Genomic DNA, 26,081 nt, shown 5'->3' with positions numbered 1-26,081 from the left:
GGGGTTGGACTAGAAGACCTCCAAGGTCCCTTCCAACTCTGCTATTGTATTGTATTGTATTGTATTGTATTGTATTGTATTGTATTGTATTGTATTGTAGTGAACTGTACTATTGTCAATTGAGGACTACCCGCCCTTCTATTTCTCAACGTTAACCCCACCCCATGCAGGGAAGGTGGGGCTAGAGCCTTATTGACAGCGCCCCAACCAATAACCGAGGCAGCCTCTGTTCCTTTCGCCAATCCCCGCCCACCGTCGGTGACACTAAAGGAGGGGGGCTTTGGGCGCAGACCTCAGTGCAGGCGCCATCTTGGGAGTGGCGTCGCTCGGGCCACACTTCCCCCGTCTTTCCAGCGTGAAGAAAAGTTAAGGAGGAAGAGGAGAGGCGCGAAAGGAATACAAAAAGGTATAGAGAAGATGGGGGAGGAGGAGGAGGGGCTGAGCTTCGGAGTGAGGGCGGAGTCGCCGAGTCGGCGACCTGCTCAAGATGGCTGCCGCGGAGTCCCCGCCCCACCCCGGGGCGGCGTGCCGTGCGCGTGACGTCACCGCGCCTGGGCAAGGGCAGGTGGGAAGCCAGAGCGGGCGAAGTTTGGCCCCTGCGAGGCGCCGCGGCGGCTGTGCCCGGCCCAGCTCCTTCCCTCGCCGCCCCAGTTTCGGCTGCCATGGCCGCGGAGGACTCCGGCTGGCTGCCCTGGTCCATCGACAGGGATGACTACGAGCTGGAGGAGGTGATCGGTGAGTCGGGCGAGACCCGGTGGAGGGGCGGCAGGAGGGGGGCGTGGGTGCCCGGTGCCCATGCAGGCGGGGGGGGGGACTTTGCGCAGGCTGCATGGGGCTGTCATCGCCTGGGGGGTTGGGGGCATCCTGCTGCCCATCCCCCCTGCAGGCACCTGGTGCAAACGAGGGGCAGCCCCATGCAGCCTCCTCCCCTTTGCCTGCTGCCCTCCCAATTGGGGGTGGGATGTAGAGAAGGAAGACCCTTCGCATTCTTGCCAGGTTGCATGCCCGGGGTGGGAGTGGGCTTCGCCTCTTGGCAGTCCTTGGAGTCTCGAGGACGGGGACGGGGGTCTGCCATCCCACCTTCGGTACAGCCAAGGTGACCTCGCTGGCCTCCTGTGCTTGGGGTGGGTGGATGAGGTGGGGGCTGCCTTTTGGAGGGCAAGATGCACGTGTTGCCCCTGGAGAGAGGATTGGAAGTCTTTGGGAAGGGTCTTTAATCGACCCGAATAGAGCTGGAAAGGGACCTTGGAGGTCTTCTAGTCCAGCCCTCTGCTCAAGCAGGAGACCCTACATAATTTGAGACAATTGGCCATGTCCGGTATCTTGTTAAAAACCTCCAGCACCCACAACCCTTTGTTAAAATTTTATTTATTTATGTTCGTCAAGCATGAATTAGATAACATAAGTAGAGACAGGATTATGAATCCATGAAATGGATACGAATACAGGGGAATGTTAGGACAGGGGCAGTAGGCAGGCTGGTGCGCTTATGCACGCCCCCTTTACCGACCTCTTAGGAATGGGGTGAGGTCCACGGTAGGCAGTTTAAGGTTGAAGCTGGGGGGGGGGGTTGAGGATCTAACAACAGAGTCAGGTAGAGGATTCCAGGCGTTGACCACTCTGTTGCTGAAATCAGATCTACTGCAATCGAGTTTGGAGCGGTTTACTTTGAGTTTGCATCTATTGTGAGCTTGTGTGTTGTTGTGCTTGAAGCTGATGTATTCGTTGACAAGTAGGAGGTTGCATGTACTTTGGGAGGCAAAGCCTTTCCACTGGTTAATTCTCAGGGTTAGGAAGTTCCCCCTTATTTCTAGGTTGCTTCTTTCCTTGCAGAAGGAGAACGCTAAGTTAAGGGGATGGTAAGTAACCTTGATGGCAGAAGGAGTTGAAGTCTCTCTGCTGGGAGGCTGCCCTTGGGCAGTCGATGGTTCTCCTGGGAGAAGATTAAATGTCCGTGGAGAGTCTCAGTCATCCAAGTCATTGCCTGTCCCCATGGTGCTTTTCCCAAAAGGCAACTGAGCTTTGTCTTTTTCCTTGAAGACATTTCTGAAGATTGAACTGCACTGAAGAAGCTTCTTGGATGAGAAGTGAAATGTCTTCGAAGAAAAACAGAGAAAGCCTAGTTGCCTCTGGAAAAAGCACCTTTGGGGGCAGACATTGGAATAGAGCAGGGGTGTCAAAACTCCATTTCATTGAGGGCTGCATCAGTTTTGCGTTTGACCTTGAGAGGCTGGGGTGGGGGCGGCCTGGGGCGGCCCGAGTGCTCTGCCTGGGAAAACAAGCTCCGGAGATCTGTTTTCGGCTGCGCCAGCCTCCAGCAACCCTCTGCCGACGAAAACGGAGCTCAGGAGTGACTTTTAGAGGGAATCTGAGAGGGGAAAAACTGTAAGAAAAATTCAACATAGGAATGTGGTTTATAAGCTTTTCATTCTTGTGCTTCTATGCTTTATCTCGCTGGGCGATCTACTGCTGTAACTTGGTTTACCAAGTATAACTCTACCATGGTGGTTTATCCAGGAAGCCTTGGATTAGCCTGATTTGAGAACGCAAGCATTTCTTCAGCGGGGAAAACGGAGCTTCGTTTTTTCTGGCAGAGGCACTGCAGTCTGGACCTTCTTTGTTTCCAGGGAGGGCCCACAGGCCTGATCTAAGCACCCCTTGGGCTGGATCTGGCCCCCGGGCCTTGATATCCCTGGACTAGATGGACCAGCGGCCCAATCTGCAGTGTACCACTTACATTAGTTCTTCATTTTTTTCCCTCTGAAGGCAACCTACTGAAACTGGTCTCCAACAGTGGCGATTTTAAGACCTGTGGACTTCAACTCCCAGAATTCTTCAGCCAGCTGAGGAATTCTGGGAGTTGAAGTCCACAGGTCTTAAAGTTGCCAATGTTGGAGACCCCTGTGCTGGGAGACGCCTAAGCTTTCTTTGATGAGCCACCAGGGGTATAGACTGCGAGGTTAGGTGGGCTAGGGTCCCATCCAGCAACCCACTTATGTTCTTTTACTGCTTCTCTCCTTCTCCAGAGCCCATCTGCTGGGAGACAGGTGGGCTTCCTTAGGAATGTGATTGGTCCCTGGGAGAACAGAGGGCTCAGCTAGATGGGCCATGGGTTCCCATCCAGCAGGGCACAGTTTCTGTTCTAAAGTTCGGAAGGAGCAGGGAAAGCCTTGGCTTTAAAGGGAAGAAATGATCCTCTGTTCTTGCAAATGCTGCTTTTAATCAGCTTCTTGTCCTTCCTTTGGAAGGGCTATGCAAGAATTAAAAATTCCGCTTCTGAGAATTTTGGCATTGAAGGACCTCTGCTTGTGTTTTGAGATATGTGCGTCTGGTCTTAAACTAAAAGGCACACCAACTCCGGTTTGTTTGTTTTATTTAAGTGCATATAACCTTTAATTCCATTCCCGAGGTGAGCACTGATAGTTACGATGATGACGGTGTTACATTTCTGTGGGTGCTGGGGCTCCTATAAAATTATGACCATTTATGTTAGCTTGAGTATTCATTAGGACCAAGAAAGAACCTTGCTTTTTTTCCCCTAACTCTGCTTGAAGTCTCTCTCTCTCTCTCTCTCCCACCCCCACCACTCCTCCAATTAATGCTTGAGGGATGAAAAAAAAATTGAATACTTGTGGTTTAAAAGCTTTGAGGCTGGGGTGTGTGTGGCTGTACTCTTAAATTTTGTTTGAAGTTAAGATTCATTGTCCTCAAACTTTCTCCAGCTGCAAATTTTAGAAATACTTTGTGTAAGAAAGAATTTGCACTTTTAAAAATGTTTTGGCTAGCATGAACACTGGGCATTTTGGTTGTGGGTATATTTCAATTCTCAGGAATGTCTTGAAGTTCAAGGAGAAATGACGTGGAAGATGTGGCAACCTCAGATTTGTCTCCAACTCTCCAGGGACTGCAGGAAAGTGGGTGCTTATTCACCTTTCCAAAGAGGAAACTGAGGCTCCTAAAATTACTCCAGATATTTGGGTTGCTCATCACACTAATCTGTTGTATAGCCCATTTTTCTTGTCTTGGTGTGTTCAAACACCTCTTATTTGGGTCCATTCAAGTTAAATAAGCTCAGCAGGACAGATCCTTTGCCACTGATGTTGGGGAATATTGCAGTTCGAATATATGTTTATTAATAGATTCATGTTTCCTTAAAATCAGTGTTTCTCAATTTTGGCAACTTGAAGATGTGTGGACTTCAACTCCCAGAATTTCCCAGCCAGGGGAATTCTGGGAGTTGAAGTCCACACATTTTCAACTTGTGAACCTACATCCACACATACCTTAAAGATAAAGGTTCCCCTTGCACATAAGTGCTAGTCGTTCCTGACTCTAGAGGGCGGTGCTCATCTCTGTTTCGAGTCCTTCGGGAGAGGGTGCGGCTTAGAAATAAATATTCTATTCTATTCTATTCTATTCTATTCTATTCAAAGCCAAAGAGTCGACACTGTCCAAAGACTTCTCCGTGGTCATGTGGCCGACATGACTAAATGCCCAAGGTGCACGGAACGGAACGCTATTACTTCCCACCCAAAATGTTTCCTATTTTTCTACTTGCATTTTTTACATGCTTTTGAACTGCTAGGTTGGCAGAAGATGGGACAAGTAACGGGAGCTCACACAGCACAAGGGATTCGAACCGTTGAACTACCGACCTTCTGGTCGACAAGCTCAGCATCTTAGCCATGGCACATCATACTGAACTGAAATCAAACCAATTTGTCATGGCATTGTGCAAATTGTCAAATGTTGGGATTTCCCACTGTGGTTGCTATATTTTGCTTCTGCAATATATCTTAGTTGCTAGATTATTTTATTTTCCACTTTACCCTTCATTACATGGCCTGCTATCCTTAGCGTAGCTTGTGAACTTGCCCATTGCGGGTTAGTGCTATTTGTGAATCAAACCATTATGAGCTGATCTACAGATCATGGTTAAAACTAGAGGTCTTCAAACTTGGCAACTTTAAGACTTGTGGACTTCAACTCCCAGAATTCTCCAGCTGGCTGGAGAATTCTGGGAGTTGAAGTCCACAACTCTTAAAGTTGCCAAGTTTGAAGACCTCTGGTTTAAAACCTACATGAATTAAGCCATTTGACAATTACTATTCACAATTCCTCAGTATTTGTGAAAACCCTTATTCATACCGTTACTGAGGATGGGGTTGCCATCAAAGTGAATGGATCGGTTATGGGTTGACTTTGCTTATTTCAGCTAGAGATTCATTGCCCTTTCTGAACGACATCTAGTCTGTTTCTTAAGTTGGATTTTGCCTAGAGTGAATGCAAAGTCTCTGTTCTTTGTTCCCCACCTTCAGAGAACACATGATACAGTGACTTTTTGAGGGACCTGAGAGGGGAAAACTATAAGAAAAATTCAACATGGGGACACTGTTTATAAGTTTTTCATTCTTGTGCTTTAATTGCTTTATCTATTTGGGCAATCTACTGATATAACTTGATTTAAACGAGTATAAATCCACCATGATGGTTTATCCAGCAAGCCTTGGATTAGCCTGATTTGAGAACAAAAGCATTTCTTGACACAATCAACGGGGTTAAGCCTGGCTCACTGGCTAAGACGCTGAGTTTCTCGATCAGAAAAGTCGGCAGTTCGGTGGTTCAAGTCCCTGGCGCTGCTTAATGGAGTGAGCTCCCATTACTTGTCCCAGCTTCTGCCAACCTAGCAGTTCGAAAGCATGTAAAAATGCAAGTAGAAAAATAAGCACCACCTTTGGTGGGAAGGGAACAGCGTTCCATGCACCTTCGGCGTTGAATCAATGCCGGCCACATGACCACGGAGACGTCTTCGGACAGTGCTGGCTCTTTGACTTTGAAACGGAGCTGAGCACCGCCCCCTAGAGTCGGGAATGACTAGCAGGTATGCGCGAGGGGAACCTTTACCTTTACTTAAGCCTGGATTAGTTTTTCACATCACTAAACATCAAGGAACCTATATGTCGGTCCTTTGGGGAGAGTTGCATAAGTATTCCATTTATATTTCTGCAAATATACAGGTAGTCCTCAACTTACAACAGTCGGTCGTGTAGTGACCGTTCAAGGTTACAATGCCACTGAAAAATGTGACTTAGATTGTTTTTCACAGTTAGGACTTTGAGCATCCTCATGGTCATGTGATCAAAATTCAGAGGCTTGGCAACTGACTCACATTTATGACCAGCAGAAGTCAATGGGAAAGCCAGAGTCGCTCAACAACCAGGCTGCTAACTAATCGACTGCTGTGATTCACTTAACAACTGTGGCAAGAAAGGTCATAAAATGGGGCAAACCTCACTTGACAAATGCTGGTGGTGATATCCATGTGCCGTTGTGGGCTACTCTAAATGAAGATTTTGGGTGGATCTGTCTTTAAAGACATCCATTGGGACCCGCGACAAAAACCCATTGTTTTTTACGGATAAACTTCTTAAGTATGATTTGAATAGAAAAAAACGTGCTATCAATTCTCATCCTTCTTCATCAGAACTCCTGACTGACTGAGTGTCACATCTGCTTAGATCTGTCCAGTGAGGCCGTGCTGGAAATAGCGAAGGACTGACCCATGGTATCTCTGCCACTGAAAAAGGAGGTCAGGAGGGCCGCACATTTTCACTGGCAGATTGTTTCAGGCAAGGATTAAATTCTACTTCGCTACCGGTTCGCAAATATGAGCGCATGCGCTCTGCTCACACGCGCCAACGCCACTCGTGCACAGAGTGTCAAAAGCGGACGTGATGATGTCCAGGTGGGTGGGCGGAGCCTTCTACCGAGCACCCCTGCAAAGTAGAACAGCGAGGGTGGGGGGAATCCGCTGCGCCACACAATTTAGATTAGCTAGAAAGCAGGAAATCCCGCTTTCTAGCTAATAGAAATCGTGCGTCACAGCTGATCGTCAGAAATACCGTTTTGCCGGGTGTTAGCTTTTTTTTACTACCGATTCGGGTCAACCAGTCCAAACCGGTAGTATTTCACCCCTGGTTTTAGGTGGAATCAAAGCCAAAAGTGGAGCTTGGGAGCCTGTTTTTGTTGGCAGAGTGCTCGGGCCACTACAGGCGCCCCTGACATGAGTGATGTGCAGCTGGCCACGCACACCCTCCCTCCCCGAGGTGAAACACAAACCTGATGCAGCCCTCAATGAAATCGAGTTGTAAGTGCTCTCCAGTGGTGGATTCTGGATCCCGTTGCAACCGGTACGGGTTGGGCCCTCCGAAGCACCGTACCAGTGCTCCCACCACTGGTGCTGTCTGAAAACCTTCAGTGTCTTCTGTTGGAGGTGGCCTTCCTCCTGGATTGCCCCTCAATTGTGGTCGTAACTGTAACCCACGCTTAAGTCAAGTCCTCCCACTTCTTCAAACAATAGTGAATCCCTTGGTCCTTCAACATGTCTAGTTTGGTTCTTGGAGGCAAATTCATTTTAAGATGGCATTTGCTTCCATCCTTTCTCCTTTGTTCTCTCCCGCCGCTAAACTCAAATCTCCTTCCCCGCCACATGAACAGTCGGTCTGGTTCTAATTTTTCTCCTTTCGGTTCCTTTAAAATTAGAACTCGGTCTGGTGTTCTAGTCCTTCCAGGAACTGGTAAATGGAGTGATGGTTATTGGCAGTCTCGCAGGAAACAGAAATTTCACTGACAGACTGTCGTTCCTTGTTTTCATATGTTTCATATTTCTTTTCGAAGTGACAGTGAATGAAATGGGAAGATTGGTCTTTTCCCGTAGACCTTTCACCCCTTCCGTTTCTTCACCGGCTGGTTTTAGCAGTTTAGCCAATCTGCTTTTTTTGAAATTTCTCTTTTCTTTCCTCTTCATCCTTCTCTCCCACTTCCCCACCCCTTCCCCGATTCCCAAATGCTTTTGAACAGCCAGGATGTGGCTAAAATCCTTGCAAAGAACACACACAGTTCGTAGGAAGACAGGCTAAAGGTCAAGAGCATTGCCTATATAGGCATTTGCACGCCCCTCCATCCTATTTTAACAAACCATAGTTCTCCTGTGTGCTTTTGCAATCCCATCTCTTTCCTATCCCTTCCCCCCAAAAAAGGTACAATTGAAAATTTGAAATTGAATTTTCTCTTCACTCCGTTTTCAACCTTGCAGCAGGATACAGAAGAAGGCAGTGAAAGCTATGTATTAATTAGTCTGCGTTTTGCCAATAAAACAAAGTGTTGTACAAGGAAATAGAGAAGAATAACCAATTTCGTTGTATTTATTTTGTACAATGACAATAAAGGCTGTACTAAGAATATAATGGAAAAAATGAGATTGGATCATAAAAGCATAGTTACAGAACGCTTCTTTATTTTGAATGGGCTTAAATCTCTCAAGATCCGCTCAATCCCATACAATCCCAGAACTATCGTATTTTTTGGAGTATAAGACGCAGCTTCCCTCCCTTCTCCCCCCCCCCCCCCCCCCGGCCAAAGAGGGTGAAAACCTGGATGTGTCTTATCAACTGAATACAGCATTTTTGGCCTACTGAAACCCCGCCCTCTTTGCGTACATGCAGGAGGTTTAGGAGGCTTGCAAAGTGCTCCTGAGGGCTGGAGAGGGCAAAAAAAAAAGAGAGAGAGAAAATGGGCTGTTTCCCCCCCCCTTTTTTTTTTTTGCATGTCGTCCCCCCCTTTTTTTTCCTTTTGCAAAAAACGCGTGCAGAAGTTTGGGAGGCCGGCAGAGTGCAAAAACTTTTTTTTAAAAATTCACCTCTTCAAAATTATGGTGCGTCTTATACTCCGAAAAAATATGGTCGCTGAAAATCTGGTTGCAACATTTTGTGTCATTTGTGAGACATGACGGAAAACTGGGGAGAAGGAGAACATATGTGCCCATTTTCCAAAAGGGGAGGAGAAAGCTCCAATGCGGTGCTTTTCAACCCGTGGCATGCGTAGTCCTCGATCTGCAATTGAGCCCGAGGGTTATACGTTGCCAAGTGAGAAATTCATCCAATGAGTCTGCCACATTTGTTGAGTGGATCGCTGCAGTTGTTAAACTAGTAACACGGTGGGTTAATTGAATCTGTTTTGCTCACTGACTTTCCTTGTCGGAAGGTTGCAAAAGGGGATCACATGACCCCGGGGACGCTGCGACCGTCATAAATATGGGTCAGTTGCCAAGCATCCGAATGTAAATCGTGTGATCCTGGGGATGCCACAACGGTCGTAAAGGTGAAAAATGATCATAAGTTAATTTAACAGTAATAGTGCAAACTTGGATCTACTGCCATGATGGCAAACCTATGGCATGCGCAGGGGGAGGGGAAGGCATGCACAAGCCCCCCATGCTCCCCACACTTTTGGCACGCCCCGACAAAAGCCATCCTTGGTCAAGTGGTTAAGGCACCAGGCTAGAAAAGAGAACATGAGTTCACGTCCCATCTTTGGTGTGAAAGCTGGCTGGGTGAATTTGGGCCAGTCACCCGGAGACCATGAGTTCTAGTCCCGCCTTAATCATAAAAGCCATAGGGTTGTTGTGGTTGTGGAGAAGACAGGATGAGGAATATGTTGGATATGTTTGTCACCTTGAGTTAGTTGTAAAAAGTAATAATAGAGGTAGTTCCTGATTTACAACAGTATATTTAGTGACAAAACAGCAATGAAAAAAGTGACTTATAACAGTTTTTCACACGTCTATTGCAGCATGCACATGGTCAAAATTCGGATGCTTGATTACTGACTCATATTTATGACGGTCGCCAATGTCCCAGGGTCATGTGATGCCCCTTGGTGACCTTCTGATAGGCAAAGTCAATGAGGAAGCCAGATTTCCTTAATATCCATGTTACTTACTTAATAACTGCAGTGATTCACTCAACAAATGTGGCAAGACAGATTGTGAAATGGGGCAGAGATCACTAAACAAATGTCTCGCTTAGCAATATAAATGTTGGGCTCAGTTGTGGTCGCACAGTGAGGCCTACATTTACCAGGATAGAGTGCGGTTGTAAATCAAGGATTATCTGTAAAAGCAGGATGCAAATGAATAAGTAAAAATTTTAAAAGTTAGGTGCAGAGGTATAAGGTAAAGGTGAACAGAGGGGGGGGGATACGACATCATCTATCCCCAGTTTACAACACAGTCCTCTCCGCAGTTCCAACAAGGCTCCACACCCATTTGCACTACTCAGGTGCCCCTGAGGACACAGACAAACCTCCAGGTAGCCTTCATGACTCTCTTAAAGGATTCCAGTTGTCTAAGGCGAGTAAGTCTTTCCATTCCCCTTCACTCGGTCAGAGCTGAAAAGCTTCTTGGATGTAGAAGCGAAACATCTTCAAAGAAAAACTGAAAAGTCCAGTTGCCAATTGAAAAAAACACCTTTGGGACGACCTGCAGATGGGGGGGGGGGGGGGGGGAAGCATAACTTCCCTGAAGGATTTGCTTACTAGCCTTGAATGTTAGCCAGTTGTCATCTCCTGATTCTATAGTTGGTTTTGCAAACCCATCTTTACTGTTAACACTGATTATGATCTTTCTATTTGAAAAAGTTTGAAAACTTGACTCTCCAGCTCTTTGAAGGAAATTGAGGAAATTCTTCCAAATTTTCCAAAAATAGACAAACAAAATCATGGACAGTTCCCACTCCAATCATATCAGTGAGGTCAGCAATCATTTTATATATTTATTCATAAGGTAAAGGTAAAGGTTCCCCTTGCACATAAGTGCTAGTCGTTTCCGACTCTAGGGGGTGGTGCTCATCTCTGTTTCAAAGCTGAAGAGCCAGAACTGTCTAAAAACGTTTCCGTGGTCATGTGGCTGGGAGACTAAACGCCAAAGGCGCACAGAACGTTGTTACCTTTCCACCAAAGCTGGTTCCTACTTTTCTACTTGCAGTTTTTACGTGCTTTCAAACTGCTAGGTGGGCAGAAGCTGGGACAAGTAATAGGAGCTCACTCCATTATGTGGTGCTTGGGATTCGAACCGCCGAACTGCCGACCTTTCTGATCAACAAGCTCAGCGTCTTAGCCACTGGGACAGCGCATCCCTTACAGAGGTATAGGACAGGAGAATCTGGTTACATAATAGTGATCCAGCAAGACGATCCAGATATAAAGAAAACAAAAGTATTTTGCTGTCATAGTAAAGATTGTAGTGGCAGTATTAGGGTGGCATTGACCATAGTATACTGTATTGTCCAAATCATAGAAAATAAAGTGTCCACTATATGATTATTCCTGACTTAGGCCCGTAATGACAGTTGTAAAACTAACATTTGTAAAACAGGACTCTGGTGTGACTCAATTTTCACAACCTTTTTGCAGACGTTGTTAAGTGAATGCTACATACATTGAGCGAACCAATTATACACTATGAGTTCGTCTCCTTGGAAAATGGAAGTAAATGCTGGTCTTTGGTAAAACTGTTGTAAAATGCAAATGGTTGTAAAATGCGGGACACGTGACCAGAGGGCAACCATCGGAATTTCAGAACTGGGTTGTAAGTGATCCTTGGGAGGTAGGTCTGAGGTAATTTTAAACGGCATATTAAGCGACCGGTCGTAAATCGAGGACTATGTTGTTGCTGCTTTTGAGCAACCCTGGCTCTATCTATTTCTGGATTGAAAGAGATTAAGATAAATTGGAACAGGTTCAGAGAAGGACAGGAGGAGAACAAGAAGCTCAGCTATCTGAAGAGAGATTGAAGGCGATGGTAGGTCTGGCCTTGAGAAGATGGCCATGGAAGGGATGTGTGTGGTGGGTAGGGTAGCATTTTTAAAATCAGATGTCATAGAGCAGAGATGGGGAACTATGGCCCCTTTGCCCGGGGTCATGGTGGTGGTAAGACACTCCTAACACTCCTTAGGGTGTGTGTTCCGTTAAGATATAGCCTATTGTGCCTTAAAATGGCTTCTACTGTACTGCTGCAAAATGGCTTCTACTATACAGTGCAGTGGAATTGCCATGGTAACGGTTTCACACTACTCCACAAGGGGGCTCCCTCTGGAAAGGGGGAAAATCCAACATTAGAAATTACTTTGGTCCGGACATTTCCCCCCTATAAATAAATACCCAAGAAATTTCTCCTTAGTTCCAGGTTGCTTCTTTCCTTGACGAGTTTCCATCCGTTGTTTCTTGTCCTGTCTTCTGGTGCTTTGGAGAATAAATTGACCCCCTCTTCTTTGTGGCAGCCCCTCAAATATTGGAAGGCTGCTATCATGTCAAGAATTTCAGAACATGGAAAAAAGGGAAAGGAAATCCCCTTGTGAAATGTCCTTGCGTTATCTAGAGCACAACAGAGGTGAGGGGGAAACTATTACTCAGCACGATATCTGATTAATTCCATTTCCAAAGACGGCAGTTATGTCCGTGTCATCAGCTGGGATTAGCCAAAGTGACAAAGGATGTCTGAACTTCTGGGGGGGCTTAAAAGATGAAGGCCCCCCCACCTCCAGAGGCAGTCGCTGGTCTAAATGGATTGCGGATTTCGTTCACCCCTAATTTTCTTCCATGTTTTCAGTCCCATGGAAAAGATCATGAGTAGAGATAGTCCTGGACTTAACTACCACATTTGAGCCCATAATTTATGTTGCTAAGTGAAACATTGGTTAAGTGGGTTTTTTCCCCATTTTACGACATTTCTTGCAACAGTTGTTAAGTGAATTGTTGTAGTTGTTAAGTTAGTCACATGGTTGTTAAGTGAATCTGGCTTCCCCATTGACTTTGCTTGTCAGAACGTCACAAAAGGGGGTCACATATCTCAGGGATACTGCAACCGTCGTAAATGTGAGCCAGTTACCAAACAATTCACATTTTGATCATGTGACCATCATGTTATCATAGGCCGCTTTTTTTTCAGTGCCGTTGTAACTTTCAGTGGTCACAAAATGAACTGTTGTAAATCAAAGGAATTCCTGTAGTGGTATTGGGTTGGCCCAGTGGTGGGTCCTGGATCCCATTGCAACTGGTACGCTGCAACGGGGCCGAGCATCCACTATGTGCACCTGCATGCATGCGTACTTACCGCCCGTGATGCTCCAGCTGCTTGGCGGAGTGTCGCGCATGCGCTGTGCGCGAAAGCCTCAATCAGCTCAAATACAGGTAAGGAGGACGAGGGGAAGGCAGGTGGGCCCTCCAGAGCACCGTACCAGAACGGTACCTGGGATACCTAGTACTGGAATGATACCTGGGATACCTTGTATCCCATCACTGGGTTGGCCCCAGTCAAACGGTGTAATTTATGTCCATAGAGATTCTCAGTCATCCAGGTCAGTGGTGGCATTCAATTTTTTTTTATTACCAGTTCTGTGGGCGTGGCTTGGTGGGCGTGGCCGGGAAGAGCAAGGTTACTGCAAAATCCCCATTCCCTCCTGATCATCTGGGACTCGTGAGGCAGAGAATAGATGGGGGCATGGCCAGCCAGAGGCGGTATTTACTGGTTCTCCGAACTACTCAAAATTTCCGCTACCGGTTTTCCAGAACTGGTCAGAACTGCTGAATACACACCTCTAATTCAGGTCATGGTTTTCCCAAACGTGCTTTTTCCAAAAGGCAGCTGGACTTTCTTAGTTTTTGTCTCAGATTGTAAAGGACAGTGATGGCGAATGTTTTTCTTCTCGGGTGCCAAAAGGGTGCGCGTGTGATTCTGCGCATGTGTGTGCCCACACCCATAATGCAATGCCCCCCCTCGCATGCACACACAGCCCACCCTGCGTCCCGTCCCCCTGGACATGCGCATAGGCCTCACTGAAGCCTCTGGATTTCTGGTAGGCCCACTGGGCCGTTTCTTGTCCTCCCCAGGCTTCAGGAAAGCCTCCGGAGCCTGTAGAGGAGAAAAACGGGCCCAACAGGCAAACTGGAAGTTCGTTTCCAAACTTCCGGTTGACCCATTGGGCATGTTTTTCGCCATTCACAGGTTCTTTCCTAAAGCCTGGGGAGGGCAAAAATGGCCTCTCCCGCTCTCTGGAAGGCCAAAAATCAGCTGGCCAGTCAGTGCACAGGAACTGACATAGGGCAATGCCTCAAGTGCCCTCAGATATGGCTCCATGTTCCACCTGTGGCACGCATGCCATAAGTTTGCCATCACAAGTATAGGATTTCCTGCTAAACGGGGTTGGACTAGAAGACCTTCAAGGTCCCTTCCAGCTGCTTTCTGATTGGTTGATACACTATATTGCCAAAAGTATTCGCTCACCTGCCTTTACTCGCATATGAACTTACTGTAAGTGACATCCCATTCCTAATCCATAGGGTTCAATATGACGTCGGTCCACCCTTGGCAGCTATAACAGCTTCAACTCTACTGGGAAGGCTGTCCACAAGGTTCAGGAGTGTGTTTATGGGAATTTTTGACCGTTCTTCAAGAAGCGCATTTGTGAGGTCACACACTGATGTTGGACGAGTTTCCGTGGCCTACCACTTTGTGGCTGAGTTGCTTCCGTTCCCAAACACTTCCACGTTCTTATAATACAGCTGACAGTGGACTGTGGAATATTTAGGAGCGAGGAAATTTCACGACTGGATTTGTTGCACAGGTGGCATCCTATCACAGTTCCACGCTGGAATTCACTGAGCTCCTGAGAGCGACCCCTTCTTTCACCAATGTTTGTCAAAACAGCCTGCATGCCTAGGGACTTGGTTTTATACACCTGTGGCCATGGAAGGGATTGGAACACCTGATTCTGATTATTTGGATGGGGGAGCGAATACTTTTGGCAATATAGTGTATTTCATGGATGTAGCCTCTCAAATAGTTTGGAATGCGATTTTCTTGTGAATTGAACCTTTGCCTTAATAGGGGAGGCGTCCCATGTCAATAAAAATGAGATTGGAATCCAGTCAAGATGTTAAGCCTGTTGGTTCTTCCACATGTTTGAGTCCTTTCTCTGGACATTCAGCCTAGTTCACCATAGTCACAAAGATAATATCAGTAAAGCAGTTTAGGTAATAAAAGCCAGCTCCAATAACCAGAGCAGCAGTAGCAGTAAATCTGTCAACAGCCTTCTAATAAATGTCTGTCTATCTAAACAATATTGTTTGATCTGCTGGGCTGGTCCTTCGGTTGCCTCCGAATAGGTGATTCATCCTTTCAAATCAATTTGTCTACCTGTTTCTTGGCTGCAAGAACAATTTAGGGATTATGTTAATAAAGTTTCTCTTAGCGTGCAAACACATTTTTTGGAAGGAGATGTCTATCCCAGATATAAGGCAATTGATTCTTTTTGAAAAGTTCATTATCAACCTTTGAATTGTGTGAGGTTTTTTGTTGTTGTTGTTGTTTAAGGGCAATAAACTGGCAAGGAATAATATGATTGAGGAATAAAATCATATTATTTGGCTTAAAACCACAATTGAGCCCAAAATTTCTATTGCTAAACTAGATACTTGCTAAGTGCATTTTGCCCCATTTTACAGCCTTTCTCGCCATAGTTATTAAGTGAATCACTGCAGTTAAGTTAGTAACTTGGTTGTTAAGTGAATCTGGCTTCCCCATTGACTTTGCTTGTCAGAAGGTCACAAAAGTGGATCATATGACCCCCCCCAGGACACTGCAACGGTCATAAATATGAGTTGATTGCCAAGTGTCTGAAGTTTGATCATTGGGATGCTGTAACAGTCATAAGTATGAAAAATGGCCATAAGCCACTTTTTTTTCCAGTGCTGTTGCAACTTCTCTGTTTTTTGTGCCTATTCTCCCTTTGTTCTCTCTGCTCCTGAGCAATTCTGGAGCAACACAGCCACTTAAGAAATTATAGCAATGTCTGTATTTACATTTTTCTTCTGCGTCTGTCTGCCTGCTTTCCTTGAGCTGGAAGAAGTGTGGTATGGTTCAATGGGGGGGGGAGGTATGTGTGTCAAAGGGCCCCGTTCATTTGCCTGTGACAGTGCAAAGTATTTTTAGTAAAAGTATTTATAAGAGAAGCCTGCCTTTTAAAATTCTCTTTCTTTACAAATTTAATTGAAGGGCTGGCCAGGACAAAAATAAGTTGAAGAGGGGAGGGGAGGATAAAAGGAAGGGAAGGGAAAGGAAAGGAAAGTAAGGATGAGGAAAGAAAGGAAGGGAAGGAGGAAAAAAGGGGAAGGGAAGGAAAGAAAGGAGGAAAAAATGGGAGAGGAAGGAAGGGGAGGGAGGGAGGAATAAAGGAGAAGGAAGGGAAGGATGAAAAAGAGGAGAGGAAAAAGGGGAAGGGAGGGAAGGATTAAAAAGGGAAGGGAAAGGGAGGGAGGGAGGGAGGAAAAAGGGGGAAGGAAAGGATGAAAAAGGGAAAGGAGGGAGGGATTTGAAAAAAGAGAAGGGGAAGGGAGGAAAGGATGAAGAAAGGGAAGGGGGAAGCAAGGAAAAAAGAGAGGGAAGAAAGGAGGTAGGGAGGATTGGACACACCTAATCTAGGAAGAGCATATATTGCAAATAGAAAACTAGCTTTAATGGCAAAAGAACTTCAATAATGTCAACCTTTCTTTATTTAAGCAGAGAAATGGAACAACTTTATGTAGGCAAAAATGCAGCGGAAGTGGGACTGACTTTCGATTTCCTACCGGCTTCACCATTGACTTTGCTTGTGGGAAGCTGGATCTTGTGTTAGAAACAGGGTGGATAAAAATTGACGATTTAAAAAAATAATAATCAGATTTTTAAAATTTAAATCGGATTTTTTAAAATTTAAATCAGATGTTTTAATATAAATCGGATTTTTTTTACAAAAATATCAAATTTATTTTAATAAAATGCTTTTGGAGTAAAAATCTATCTAAAGATAGTTTTCTATTTAAGGTACATTAATAGTTTAGTTTATTCAGCATGAAATGGAGCTTAGTTATATAGCATGAGGTTGTATATTCTGCAGTATTAGGACTGTCGGTGAGTCAACCCGCTGTGGGACAGAGATGACAGTTGCTGCTTAAAAAATTATTATTTAAATTGAGTTGATTTAAATCAAGACTTTTTACTAGTGATTTAAATCACAATGATTTAAATCACGATTTAAATTGACTTTATTTAAATCAAATCCATCCTGATTGGAAATCATGACCACATGACTGCAGGATGCCACCATGTCCACAACTTTGCAAATAAAACAGAATTGAACATTGTGAGAATTTCATATCCAGAGAAGTCCTGGATTTTTAATGCATTCTTTTAAGTTAGTGGCTTTTAGGGACCTTGCTGCAAAAAATGTTGCAGTATAGCGCACCATTTGACTTAACGTGATGGTACAAAGACAATGAGAGTTTTAATGACGGATGGGTGGGTGGGTGGACAGATAGATAGATAAGGAAAGAAAGAAAGAAAGAAAGAAAGAAAGAAAGAAAGAAAGAAAGAAAGAGAAAGATAGAGATAGATAGATGATAGATAGATAGATAGATAGATAGATAGATGATAGATAGATAGATAGATAGATAGATGATAGATAAATATATAGATAGATAAGAAAGAAAGAAAGAGAAAGATAGAGATAGATAGATAGATAGATAGATAGATAGCAGATAGATAGATAGCTGATGATAGATAGATAGATAGATAGATAGATAGATAGATAGATAGATGATAGATAGATAGATAGATAGATGATAGATGATAGATAGATGATAGATAGATAGATAAGAAAGAAAGAAAGAAAGAAAGAGATAGATAGATAGATGATAGATAGATGATAGACAGAGATAGATAGATAGATAGATAGATAGATAGATAGATAGATAGATAGATAGATAGATAGATAGATGATAGATGATAGACAGAGATAGATAGATAGATAGATAGATAGATAGATAAGAAAGAAAGAGAAAGATAGAGATAGATAGATGATAGATAGATAGATGATAGATAGATAGATAGATAGATAGATAGATGATAGATAGATAGATAGATAGATAGATGATAGATAGATAGATAGATAGATAGATAGATAGATAGATAGATAGATGGATGATAGATAGATGCTTTTCCTGCTTTCTAACATTAAAATCAATTTTAAAACCAGCCAGTTTGACAATTTGGTTGGGAAAAATTAGTGTTAAGCCTGACAATCTTCTGTCAAAACGGGAATGGATTTCTCTTTGAACCATTCTATTGTGCTGATCTGCTTTGATGAGAGTTCCCTTAGCTAAGTTTTTGCCTTTCCTGACTGCTTCCCCTTTGGCTGTTTTTTTTAAAAAGTTTGTTTATTAGCTTTACATTGTTTTGGTTAGCTGCACCAAGGACAATTTTGTAAACAAAGCAGTTCATTCTTTAAAAGTTTACCTCTGGGTATAAAAGGCAGAAGGGCATTTGAGAGTCCCTTTATGGGAACAGTTGTTTTGCTTGAAAAATATCCTGGGGAAAGAATCTTTAGTATGTAATTGAAATTTGCACGGAGTGGTCAGTGTTTGTAGATGATTTTAAACCTGGACATTTTGGTTAGTGGGCTGTGATTAAATTGCAAATACGTACAGGGAGTTCTTCACTTATGACCAAAACTGGGAGTGAAATTGAATGAGTCGTACTAGTTGTTAAGCAAATCTGTGACTTTTAAAACAAACTCAGCAGTCGCAAATGCAAACCTATTTTTCCATTGAGTGTTTTTTTTACTGGAAAATGGGCAAAAAAGATTCCAAATCCGGAACCTTTGGAATTATGCAGCAGGTGTCCAAATGAAGTCAGAGACACTGACACGAACTTGTCATTTTAGATAAATAAGTATATTTTACATCAATATATATGCAGTGAACAAGATGGTCAGGCAAACAGGAGCATCATGAGGTAAATTGCAGTTCCCGCAGAAGAAAAAAGGCGGGGGGGAAGAAAACGCCCGTTCCGCACCCACAGCAACCAATCACAGCACAGATTACCTCAGGCAGGAGCCAGCCCTCTCCCATCAATCAACTATTACGGTTTGTTCTGACTCGTTGTACAACTCCATTGCTCCAGCTACTAAATTTAAATATCAATATCACAATTACATGATCGCAGGAAGCTGTAAACAGTCATAAATGTGAATTAGTTACCAAGTGCCCGAATTACGATCATGGGGATAGTGTGATGGTCATAATGTTAGGATTGGTCATAAGTGCAAGGACTTTTCAGCATTATTATATCTTCAAACAGCCGCTAAATAAATGGCTGTAAGTTGAGGACCAAGTGTAATTGCTGCTAGTATTGTCTAACTATTCCATTTATAGCAAGTCTGCCTTCCCTAATTTTGTATTTGTGGTTCTTTTTCAGGGAGTGGAGCAACAGCTGTGGTCCAAGCAGCCCATTGTACCCCAAAGAAGGAAAAAGTGGCAATTAAGCGGATCAACCTTGAGAAATGCCAGACCAGCATGGACGAGCTCTTGGTACAAAAATTCCACCTATGTTCTTTCACACTTAATTTAGGGTCTGTAAATCACTATGATTTGGGGTTGATGGTAATAATTCTTCTTGAGGCAGGAATTGGTTGGAATTTTAGTGGGTCCCTTACAGGGTTTTTTTTTAAAAAAAATTTAACGTTAGATGAGATAACGGTGTTACTGTTGTTTGACTCTTTAGGCTTTATTGTTTGCAAGCTTCCAGCGGTAGCTTTATATACTTTTTGTTAGCTTTCTTGAATATTTTTGCCCAAAGTTAACTTGGTTGAATTGGATACGGCCAGATAAATAATAATAATAAATATAATATAATTCTTACAATTCTTTAATTCTTTCTTTCTTTTTTCTTTAAAAAAATGCTGTATGTATGTTTGTTCCAACATAAGTCTGGAGTGCCTTGAAAAATTTCAACCAAACTTGATACACAGACGACTCACCCGCTGGAAACAAATACTAGGGGGGGGGGGTAAGACACCCATGGTGTGTGTGTGTGTGTGTGTGTGTGTGTGTGTGTGTGTTCTACCATAACTCTGGAATGCCTGGCCCGTTAAGGAGAACAAATGCAGCATCCTAGAGCGGCAGTTGCTTGTGATGTCATGGGGGGGGGAGCCTGGGCCGTTAAGGAGAGTGAATGCAGCATCCTAGAGCGGCAGTTGTTTGTGATGTCAGTTCCTTCACAGATTCCTCTGGAAAGCCAGCCGTGACAGTCATCCTCCAGTGGACCAATGGGGATGCGGCTGACGGATTTGGGGCAAAGTGCCAGAATCGTAGACAGGGTGGGGAAGAGGAGCGCATGGGAGACTGAAGGGAGAGGGCAGGGATGATGGGCATGGGAGTATGGGGAAGAAAGGGCCCTCTCAATGGCTCCCTGTCAGACAAACGCTTCGATGTCTATAAATACATGGGCAATGCCGAATCATCAGCTAGTATTTTAAATAGAGGAACCATCGTTCAATAAATAAAGTAGTCTCCTGTTTATCCTGCATGAAAAACAAAAAAGGTGAAAATTATGTTGCTTTATGAAAAGCTTGCTAGAGAACAATTAAAAAGGAAAGATATACAGTAATGAGAAAAAGAATTTTGATCTATCTCCTTTATGATTCCAATTATGAGCTCTCCACTTCCTGTGGCAATTAGGGATCCAAGCCAACAGGATTTGTGGTTTAGTTCAGACCTCAATGCGAATAAAGTTATTCCTGTTTAAGCCACAAGGAGGATTGTGATTCAGTTCAGTTCTATTTTGAGACTGTATAAATGGGATTTGTGTTGTCATCCAGGAATATCCATATCTGGCAATCCTGTTTTGCTAATACACCCTGGACAATGTTAGGACACCAGTGCCAAGCTATCTGGGTAACTGCCACCACTTCAGTTCAAACAACTTATTGGATTTCAAGATTTGTCAATTTGAAAGACTTATTCAGAAAACTCACTTGTTAAAACCAAGATGGTTTAGAGCAGCGGTCACCAACTGGTGGTCCACGAGAAAATCTTGGTGGATTGCAGAAAAATTATTTGCATTTTTTATATTGCACTGAATCAGGGCTCCTCAAACTATGGCAAAATACGTGCAATGAACGCTTGTGTTGCTGCAGAGAGTCTCCCTCTTCGGGGTCTTTCTGTGTGGGTCAGAGCGGGGCAGAAATTCTGACTTGGGGTCTGCTTCGGCCTCCTGATGCGGGGCTTTGGGCGAAGGCTGGAGGGAATCACCGCTGGTGGTGAAGAGCCAGAAGGCCTCCTTCCAGTGGGACTGCATTATAGCCTGGAACTGGCTGACCATCTCAGCCCGTTGAGCCTCCAGGAGCCGGTACCTGGCCTTGAATTCCCGCAGGTCTTCCCTCTGCTTGGAAAGCCTATGCTCCTAGTCCTCAGTGACGTCCTCCAATCTGAACTGAGCCAGCTGCCAATTCTTTCTCGTGGTGTCTGCTTAGCTCCAACAGCTGCTTTCGGTTGAGGCCCTAAGGAGCCTGGGTGGGCAGACGAGGAGTGGCTGGGACGGGAGAGGTGAGTAGAGGCTGGCGAGGTGCCCCTTGATGTGAGTGACATCGAGTTGGCCATGGCCACCCAGTCACATGACCACCTAGCAACACTGACCCAGCCAGTCATTAGGCAGATCATATTAGTGGACCGCGGGATTTAAAATTATGAATTTAGTGATCCCTCAGGTCCGAAAGGTTGGTGACTCCTGGTTTAGACCAGGTTAGAGCTTGGAAATTTAGGATATATGGATTTCAACTCCCAGAATTCGGGAGGTTGAAGAGCACAGCACCCATTTTTAAAGTTGCTAAGTTGAGAAACGCTGGTTTAATACAGTGATCCAGACAAATGTCTTCGTGACAAACTGGACACCCACAATTAATTTTACTTTCTGGGATAAGATGTACTAAGCTTTGCTCAATCTTGATTTGGCTGGCACAGCATACTCTGCAAACCATTGATTACTGGCCATAATGACTGGGCTCCTACAACACAGCAAACCAGTGTTTATCACATTTGGCAATTTTAAGATGTGCTGACTTTAAGTCTGGCTGGGGAATTCTGCGAGTTGAAATCTGCACAACCTAAAGTTGCTATGTTTGAGAAACACTGGGCTAGAATAAGTGGGGGATAGACAGGCTCAAGGAAAAAAATCAAAATCCCTCAGTTTTACTATGTCGGGTGTCAAAAATTCCAGAGGGATCGAAAAAAATCTCCTTTCTCTTCTCTTAGAAGGAATTGTCCTCGGGAATTTTTTTTTTCTTTTGCCTGGCTCAAAACTTTCTTAAAAACCAGCATGACCTCCCCTGACTCAAAACCTTGGTGCTTCTTGAAGTCTTCACAACAAGGATGTGTTTATAATTAGCAAGCAGAAATCTCAAGATGAATGCTGTCTTCAGACACACTAGCAGTGTTTTACGTTTTAAATTTGGAAGGGTGTGTTTTATGCGTGCCAGGTGAACGAATAGAAATATGCTTGTATACTGTATTTTTGGAGTATAAGACGCACCAAGATTTTGAAGAAGCAAATTTAAAAAAAAAGGTTTTGCACTCTGCAGACCTCTCAAAAACGGCCCATTTTTCATGAAAATGGGCCTACTTTTTTGTCAAAAAAAAAGGGGGGGCATGCAAAGTCTTTAGGAGGCTTATAGAGTGCTCCTGGGGGCTGGGGTGGCAAAACCGAGCCAAAAAATGCCCTGTTATTTGCTCATTTTTGCCCTCTCCAGCCCCCAGGAGCATTCTGGAAGCCTACCAAAGGCTATGCATTGCCATTTTTGCAAAGGGGGCGGTGTTTCGGGAGGCAAAAAATGCTGTATTCAGTGTATAAGACACACCCAGATTTTCACCCTCTTTTTTGAGGGAAAAAGGTGCGTCTTATACTCCAAAAATGCGGTAATTGTAGGATGTTAATAAAATCAAGGCTGTTTTATCTCTGCAGACATGTCTCCCCAAATTCGGGGACTGAGTGACATCAAGTAATAGTTGGGTATGAAGTTAGAAAGCACAGGTAGTCCTCGACTTACAAGAGTTCATTTAGTGATCGTTCAAAGTTACAACGGGACTGAAAAAAGGGACGTATGACCATTTTTCATATTTATGACTGTTGCAACATTCCCATGGTCACAGGACCAAAATTCAGATGCTTGTCAACTAGTTATTATTTATGATAGTTGCAAAGTCCGGTGGTCTTGAGAACAGTTTTTGAGATCTTCTGACAGGCAAAATCAATGGGGAAGCCAGGTTCACTTAATCATCATGTTACTTTTGTTAACTTCACCAATTCACTTAAATGTTTCACGTAGCAACATAAATTTTGCGCTTGATTGTGGTTGTAACTCGAGGACTACCTGTATAAGGAAAGGGGTGCAGGAAGAGCATTTTTAAAATCATAACCTACACAACCTTGTGCAACAATTTCATTTCAGGCGCATTTCATTTCTACATGGCACTGCTTCGGATCTGAAAGGCCTTTTACAAAAATGTTTGAAATTTTTAAATTGATATATACTCTTGACAAGCTGAGGGTGCCAATTCTTGAATTTCTACTGAATACTTTGGTTGTTCTAGGTCTCCTTGTTTAGTCATTGGAAACGATTCATGTACTTTTTTTCCGAAATGAGAAAAAAAATGAATTAGTGATTTTTTAAAGCAAAGACCAGAAGCTGCTTCTTTGTGATTCCCTTCCCCTTCCCTTATTTTCTCTTTGAACATTTCTGTTGTTTTCGTTCTTTAAAAAAAATTAGTAACAATTATGTATGTGTCCCTGGATCTATAAGTCTGCTTGTTTGCAGCTTTGAAAAAAAATATTCAGTTTTGCAGCTTAGATGATATTTTTTAGGCTGCATAAAATCAATTTCACGTTACCTAGAAGGTGTGGTAGGTTACAGAGTTGAGGTATGGTTAAGCTCAGGTTCCAAAAACAGTGCCTAATTCAATTTTTTAGCTTCTTGGCAAAACTCGTTTTATTGTAAAGGCACTTGCCAGTTCCTGTTTTTGAGACAAGAGTGTTTAGCAGCTTGTTAATTTCTGTTTTCCCCTATGTAATCTTTAAGCCTAATGGATTTGTGTCTTCTTTAAAGATTACTGTATTAAAAATCCTCTTTTCATTTGTTTGTTTACTTACGGGAGCTAGCTACTGAGGTTATTGTGTTTTGCATGGAGGTCTATTTTCCAGGATTGGCGTATACCGTATTTTTACGGTATACGGAGTATAAGACACACCTTTTTGCCTCAAAAAAGAGGCTGAAAATCTGGGTGCATCTTATACATTGAATAATGAATTTCTCTCTCTTTCTCTTTCTCTATTCCTCTACCTACTAACCTACCTACTCTCTCTCTCTCTCTCTCCCTACCTGTCTACTGTATCTCTCTCTCTCTCTCTCTCTCTCTCTCTCTCTCTCTCTCTCTCTCTCTCTCTCTCTTTCCATTTCTCTCTCTATCCTTCTACCTACCTACACTCTCCCTCCCTACTGTATTTCTCTTTCTCTCTCTCTCTCTCTCTCTCTCTCTCCCTTTATCTACCTACCTACCTACCTACTCTCTCCCTCCCTACCTATTGTATTTCTCTTTCTTTTTCTCCCTCTCTCTCTATCCCTCTATCTACCTACCTACTTTTTAAAAAATTTGCCTCTTCAAAACCTTGGTGAATCTTATACTCCAGTGCGTCTTATACTCCGAAAAATACGATATTTTTTATAAATACAGATCAAGAGGTTGAGTTTTGGCCTGGCATCTTGCACGAACTGAGTCCAATGAGGTTCATTTAGCCAGCCATGGTTAAATAAACCGTGATGGTTATATTTCCCACATTTTCCCATATTTCCCAGATTTCAGCTCCTACACCTCTGGTGCTAGAGTTGACAGTTAGGAATAGCAATAGCACTTACATTTATATACCGTTCCATAGTGCTTTAGAAAATTCTCTGGAACGTTTACAGAGATAGCATATTCCCCCCAACAATCCTAATTTTACCCATCTTGGAAGGATAGAAGGCTGAGTCGACCTTGAGCTGGTGAGAATTGAACTGCTGTCAGTCAGCAGAATTAGCCTGCAATACTGCAGTCTAACCACTGCACCACCACGGCTCAGTGATGTTAACTAAATCCTGAGTCACTAGGCGAGGCTTTCTACAACCAAGTCAGTGGGGAAGCCAGCAGGAAGTTGCAAGTCCCTTGAGAGAGGTCTATTGCAAATAATTGGCAGTTGGTAGGTGAGGGAGGTCATGTAGGGGAATCAAGGCAGTGAAAGGGGCACGGGGAAGGTCAGAGAGGATATTTAAGATGCATGAATGGGGAGGGAGGCAAGGTTTGGGGAGGGTGCATCGGGGGTGAAATCCAGCCGGTCCTGACAAGTTCTGGAGAACCGGTAGCGGAAATTTTGAGTAGTTCAGAGAACCGACAAATACCACCTCTGGCTGGTCCCAGAGTGGGGAAGGAATGGGGATTTCGCAGTATCCTTCCCCTGCCATGCCCACCAAGTCACGCCTACAGAACCAGTGGTAAAAAAAATTGAATTTCACCACTGGGGTGCATGGGTGGTTGAGACATCTCAGTGTCTTTCAACCTTTCCTGCTGGCTTCCCCATTGACTTTCTGGGGAAGCCATCAGAGGACACTGCAAATACAGGTCACATGCTCACAGAACATTGCAATTGGTAATAAATGCAAACTGATTGCCAAGGGCCCATATTGTAGTCATGTGACTGTAGATCTGCTAGGAAAACTCCAAGGACTTGTCGTAAGCACAATTCAGCACCATCGTAACTTACAATGTTTGCTTAACAAGTGGTTAATCAAGGATTATATATATTCAGGACTGTCTGGTCAACAAGGAGCCTCCTCAGAGCCAATTTTATATTTAGCCACAGTATGAATATTTGTCTTTTATGCTTGTGTTTCAGGATCCATACACAGATGCATGGTGTCCTCCCATGATTTTTTTTTTTTAAAAAACCTCATCTCTCCCACTATTTACAAAAAAATTGCACGTCCACTTTAAAAAGTCTCTCTCAAATGGAGCTTAGGTACGGGTGGTCCTTGACTTAACGACCACAATTGAGCCTAAAATCTCTGTTGCCGAGCAAGACATTTTTAAACGAGTTTTGCTCCATTTTACAACCTTTCTGGCCACAGTTGTTAAGTGAATCAATGCTGTTGTTAAGCTAGAATATGGTTGTTAAGTGAATCTGGCTACCACATTCCCTTTGTTTGTCAGTAAGTCACAAAAAATGATCACATGATCTCGGAACATCGAAACTGCCATAATTATGAGCCAGTTGCCAAACGCCCAAATTTTGATCCTGTCATCATGGGGATGCTGCAACGGCCGTCCAGTCACAAAAATCTTTTTTTTTT

The 26,081-nt window shown here is 43.8% G+C and overlaps 1 protein-coding gene across 1 annotated transcript in view; it reads left to right on the top strand.

Annotated features, from left to right (window-relative positions):
* Positions 1-403: 403 nt before the first annotated feature.
* OXSR1 (oxidative stress responsive kinase 1) overlaps positions 404-26,081 on the top strand; it is a 110,176-nt gene continuing 84,498 nt past the window's right edge. Inside the window, exons 1-2 of the mRNA XM_081970225.1 lie at positions 404-735; positions 19,127-19,239. Of these exons, the coding sequence (XP_081826351.1) occupies positions 663-735; positions 19,127-19,239 (186 nt within the window). The 5' untranslated portion in view covers positions 404-662. The remainder of the gene's footprint in view (positions 736-19,126; positions 19,240-26,081) is intronic.

The sequence above is a fragment of the Natrix helvetica genome (genome assembly GCF_964273705.1).
Source record: "Natrix helvetica genome assembly, chromosome: Z".
NCBI lineage: Eukaryota > Metazoa > Chordata > Lepidosauria > Squamata > Natricidae > Natrix > Natrix helvetica.
The sequence above is the reverse complement of the archived record's forward strand: the minus strand, read 5'-3'. Positions and strand labels throughout refer to the sequence as shown.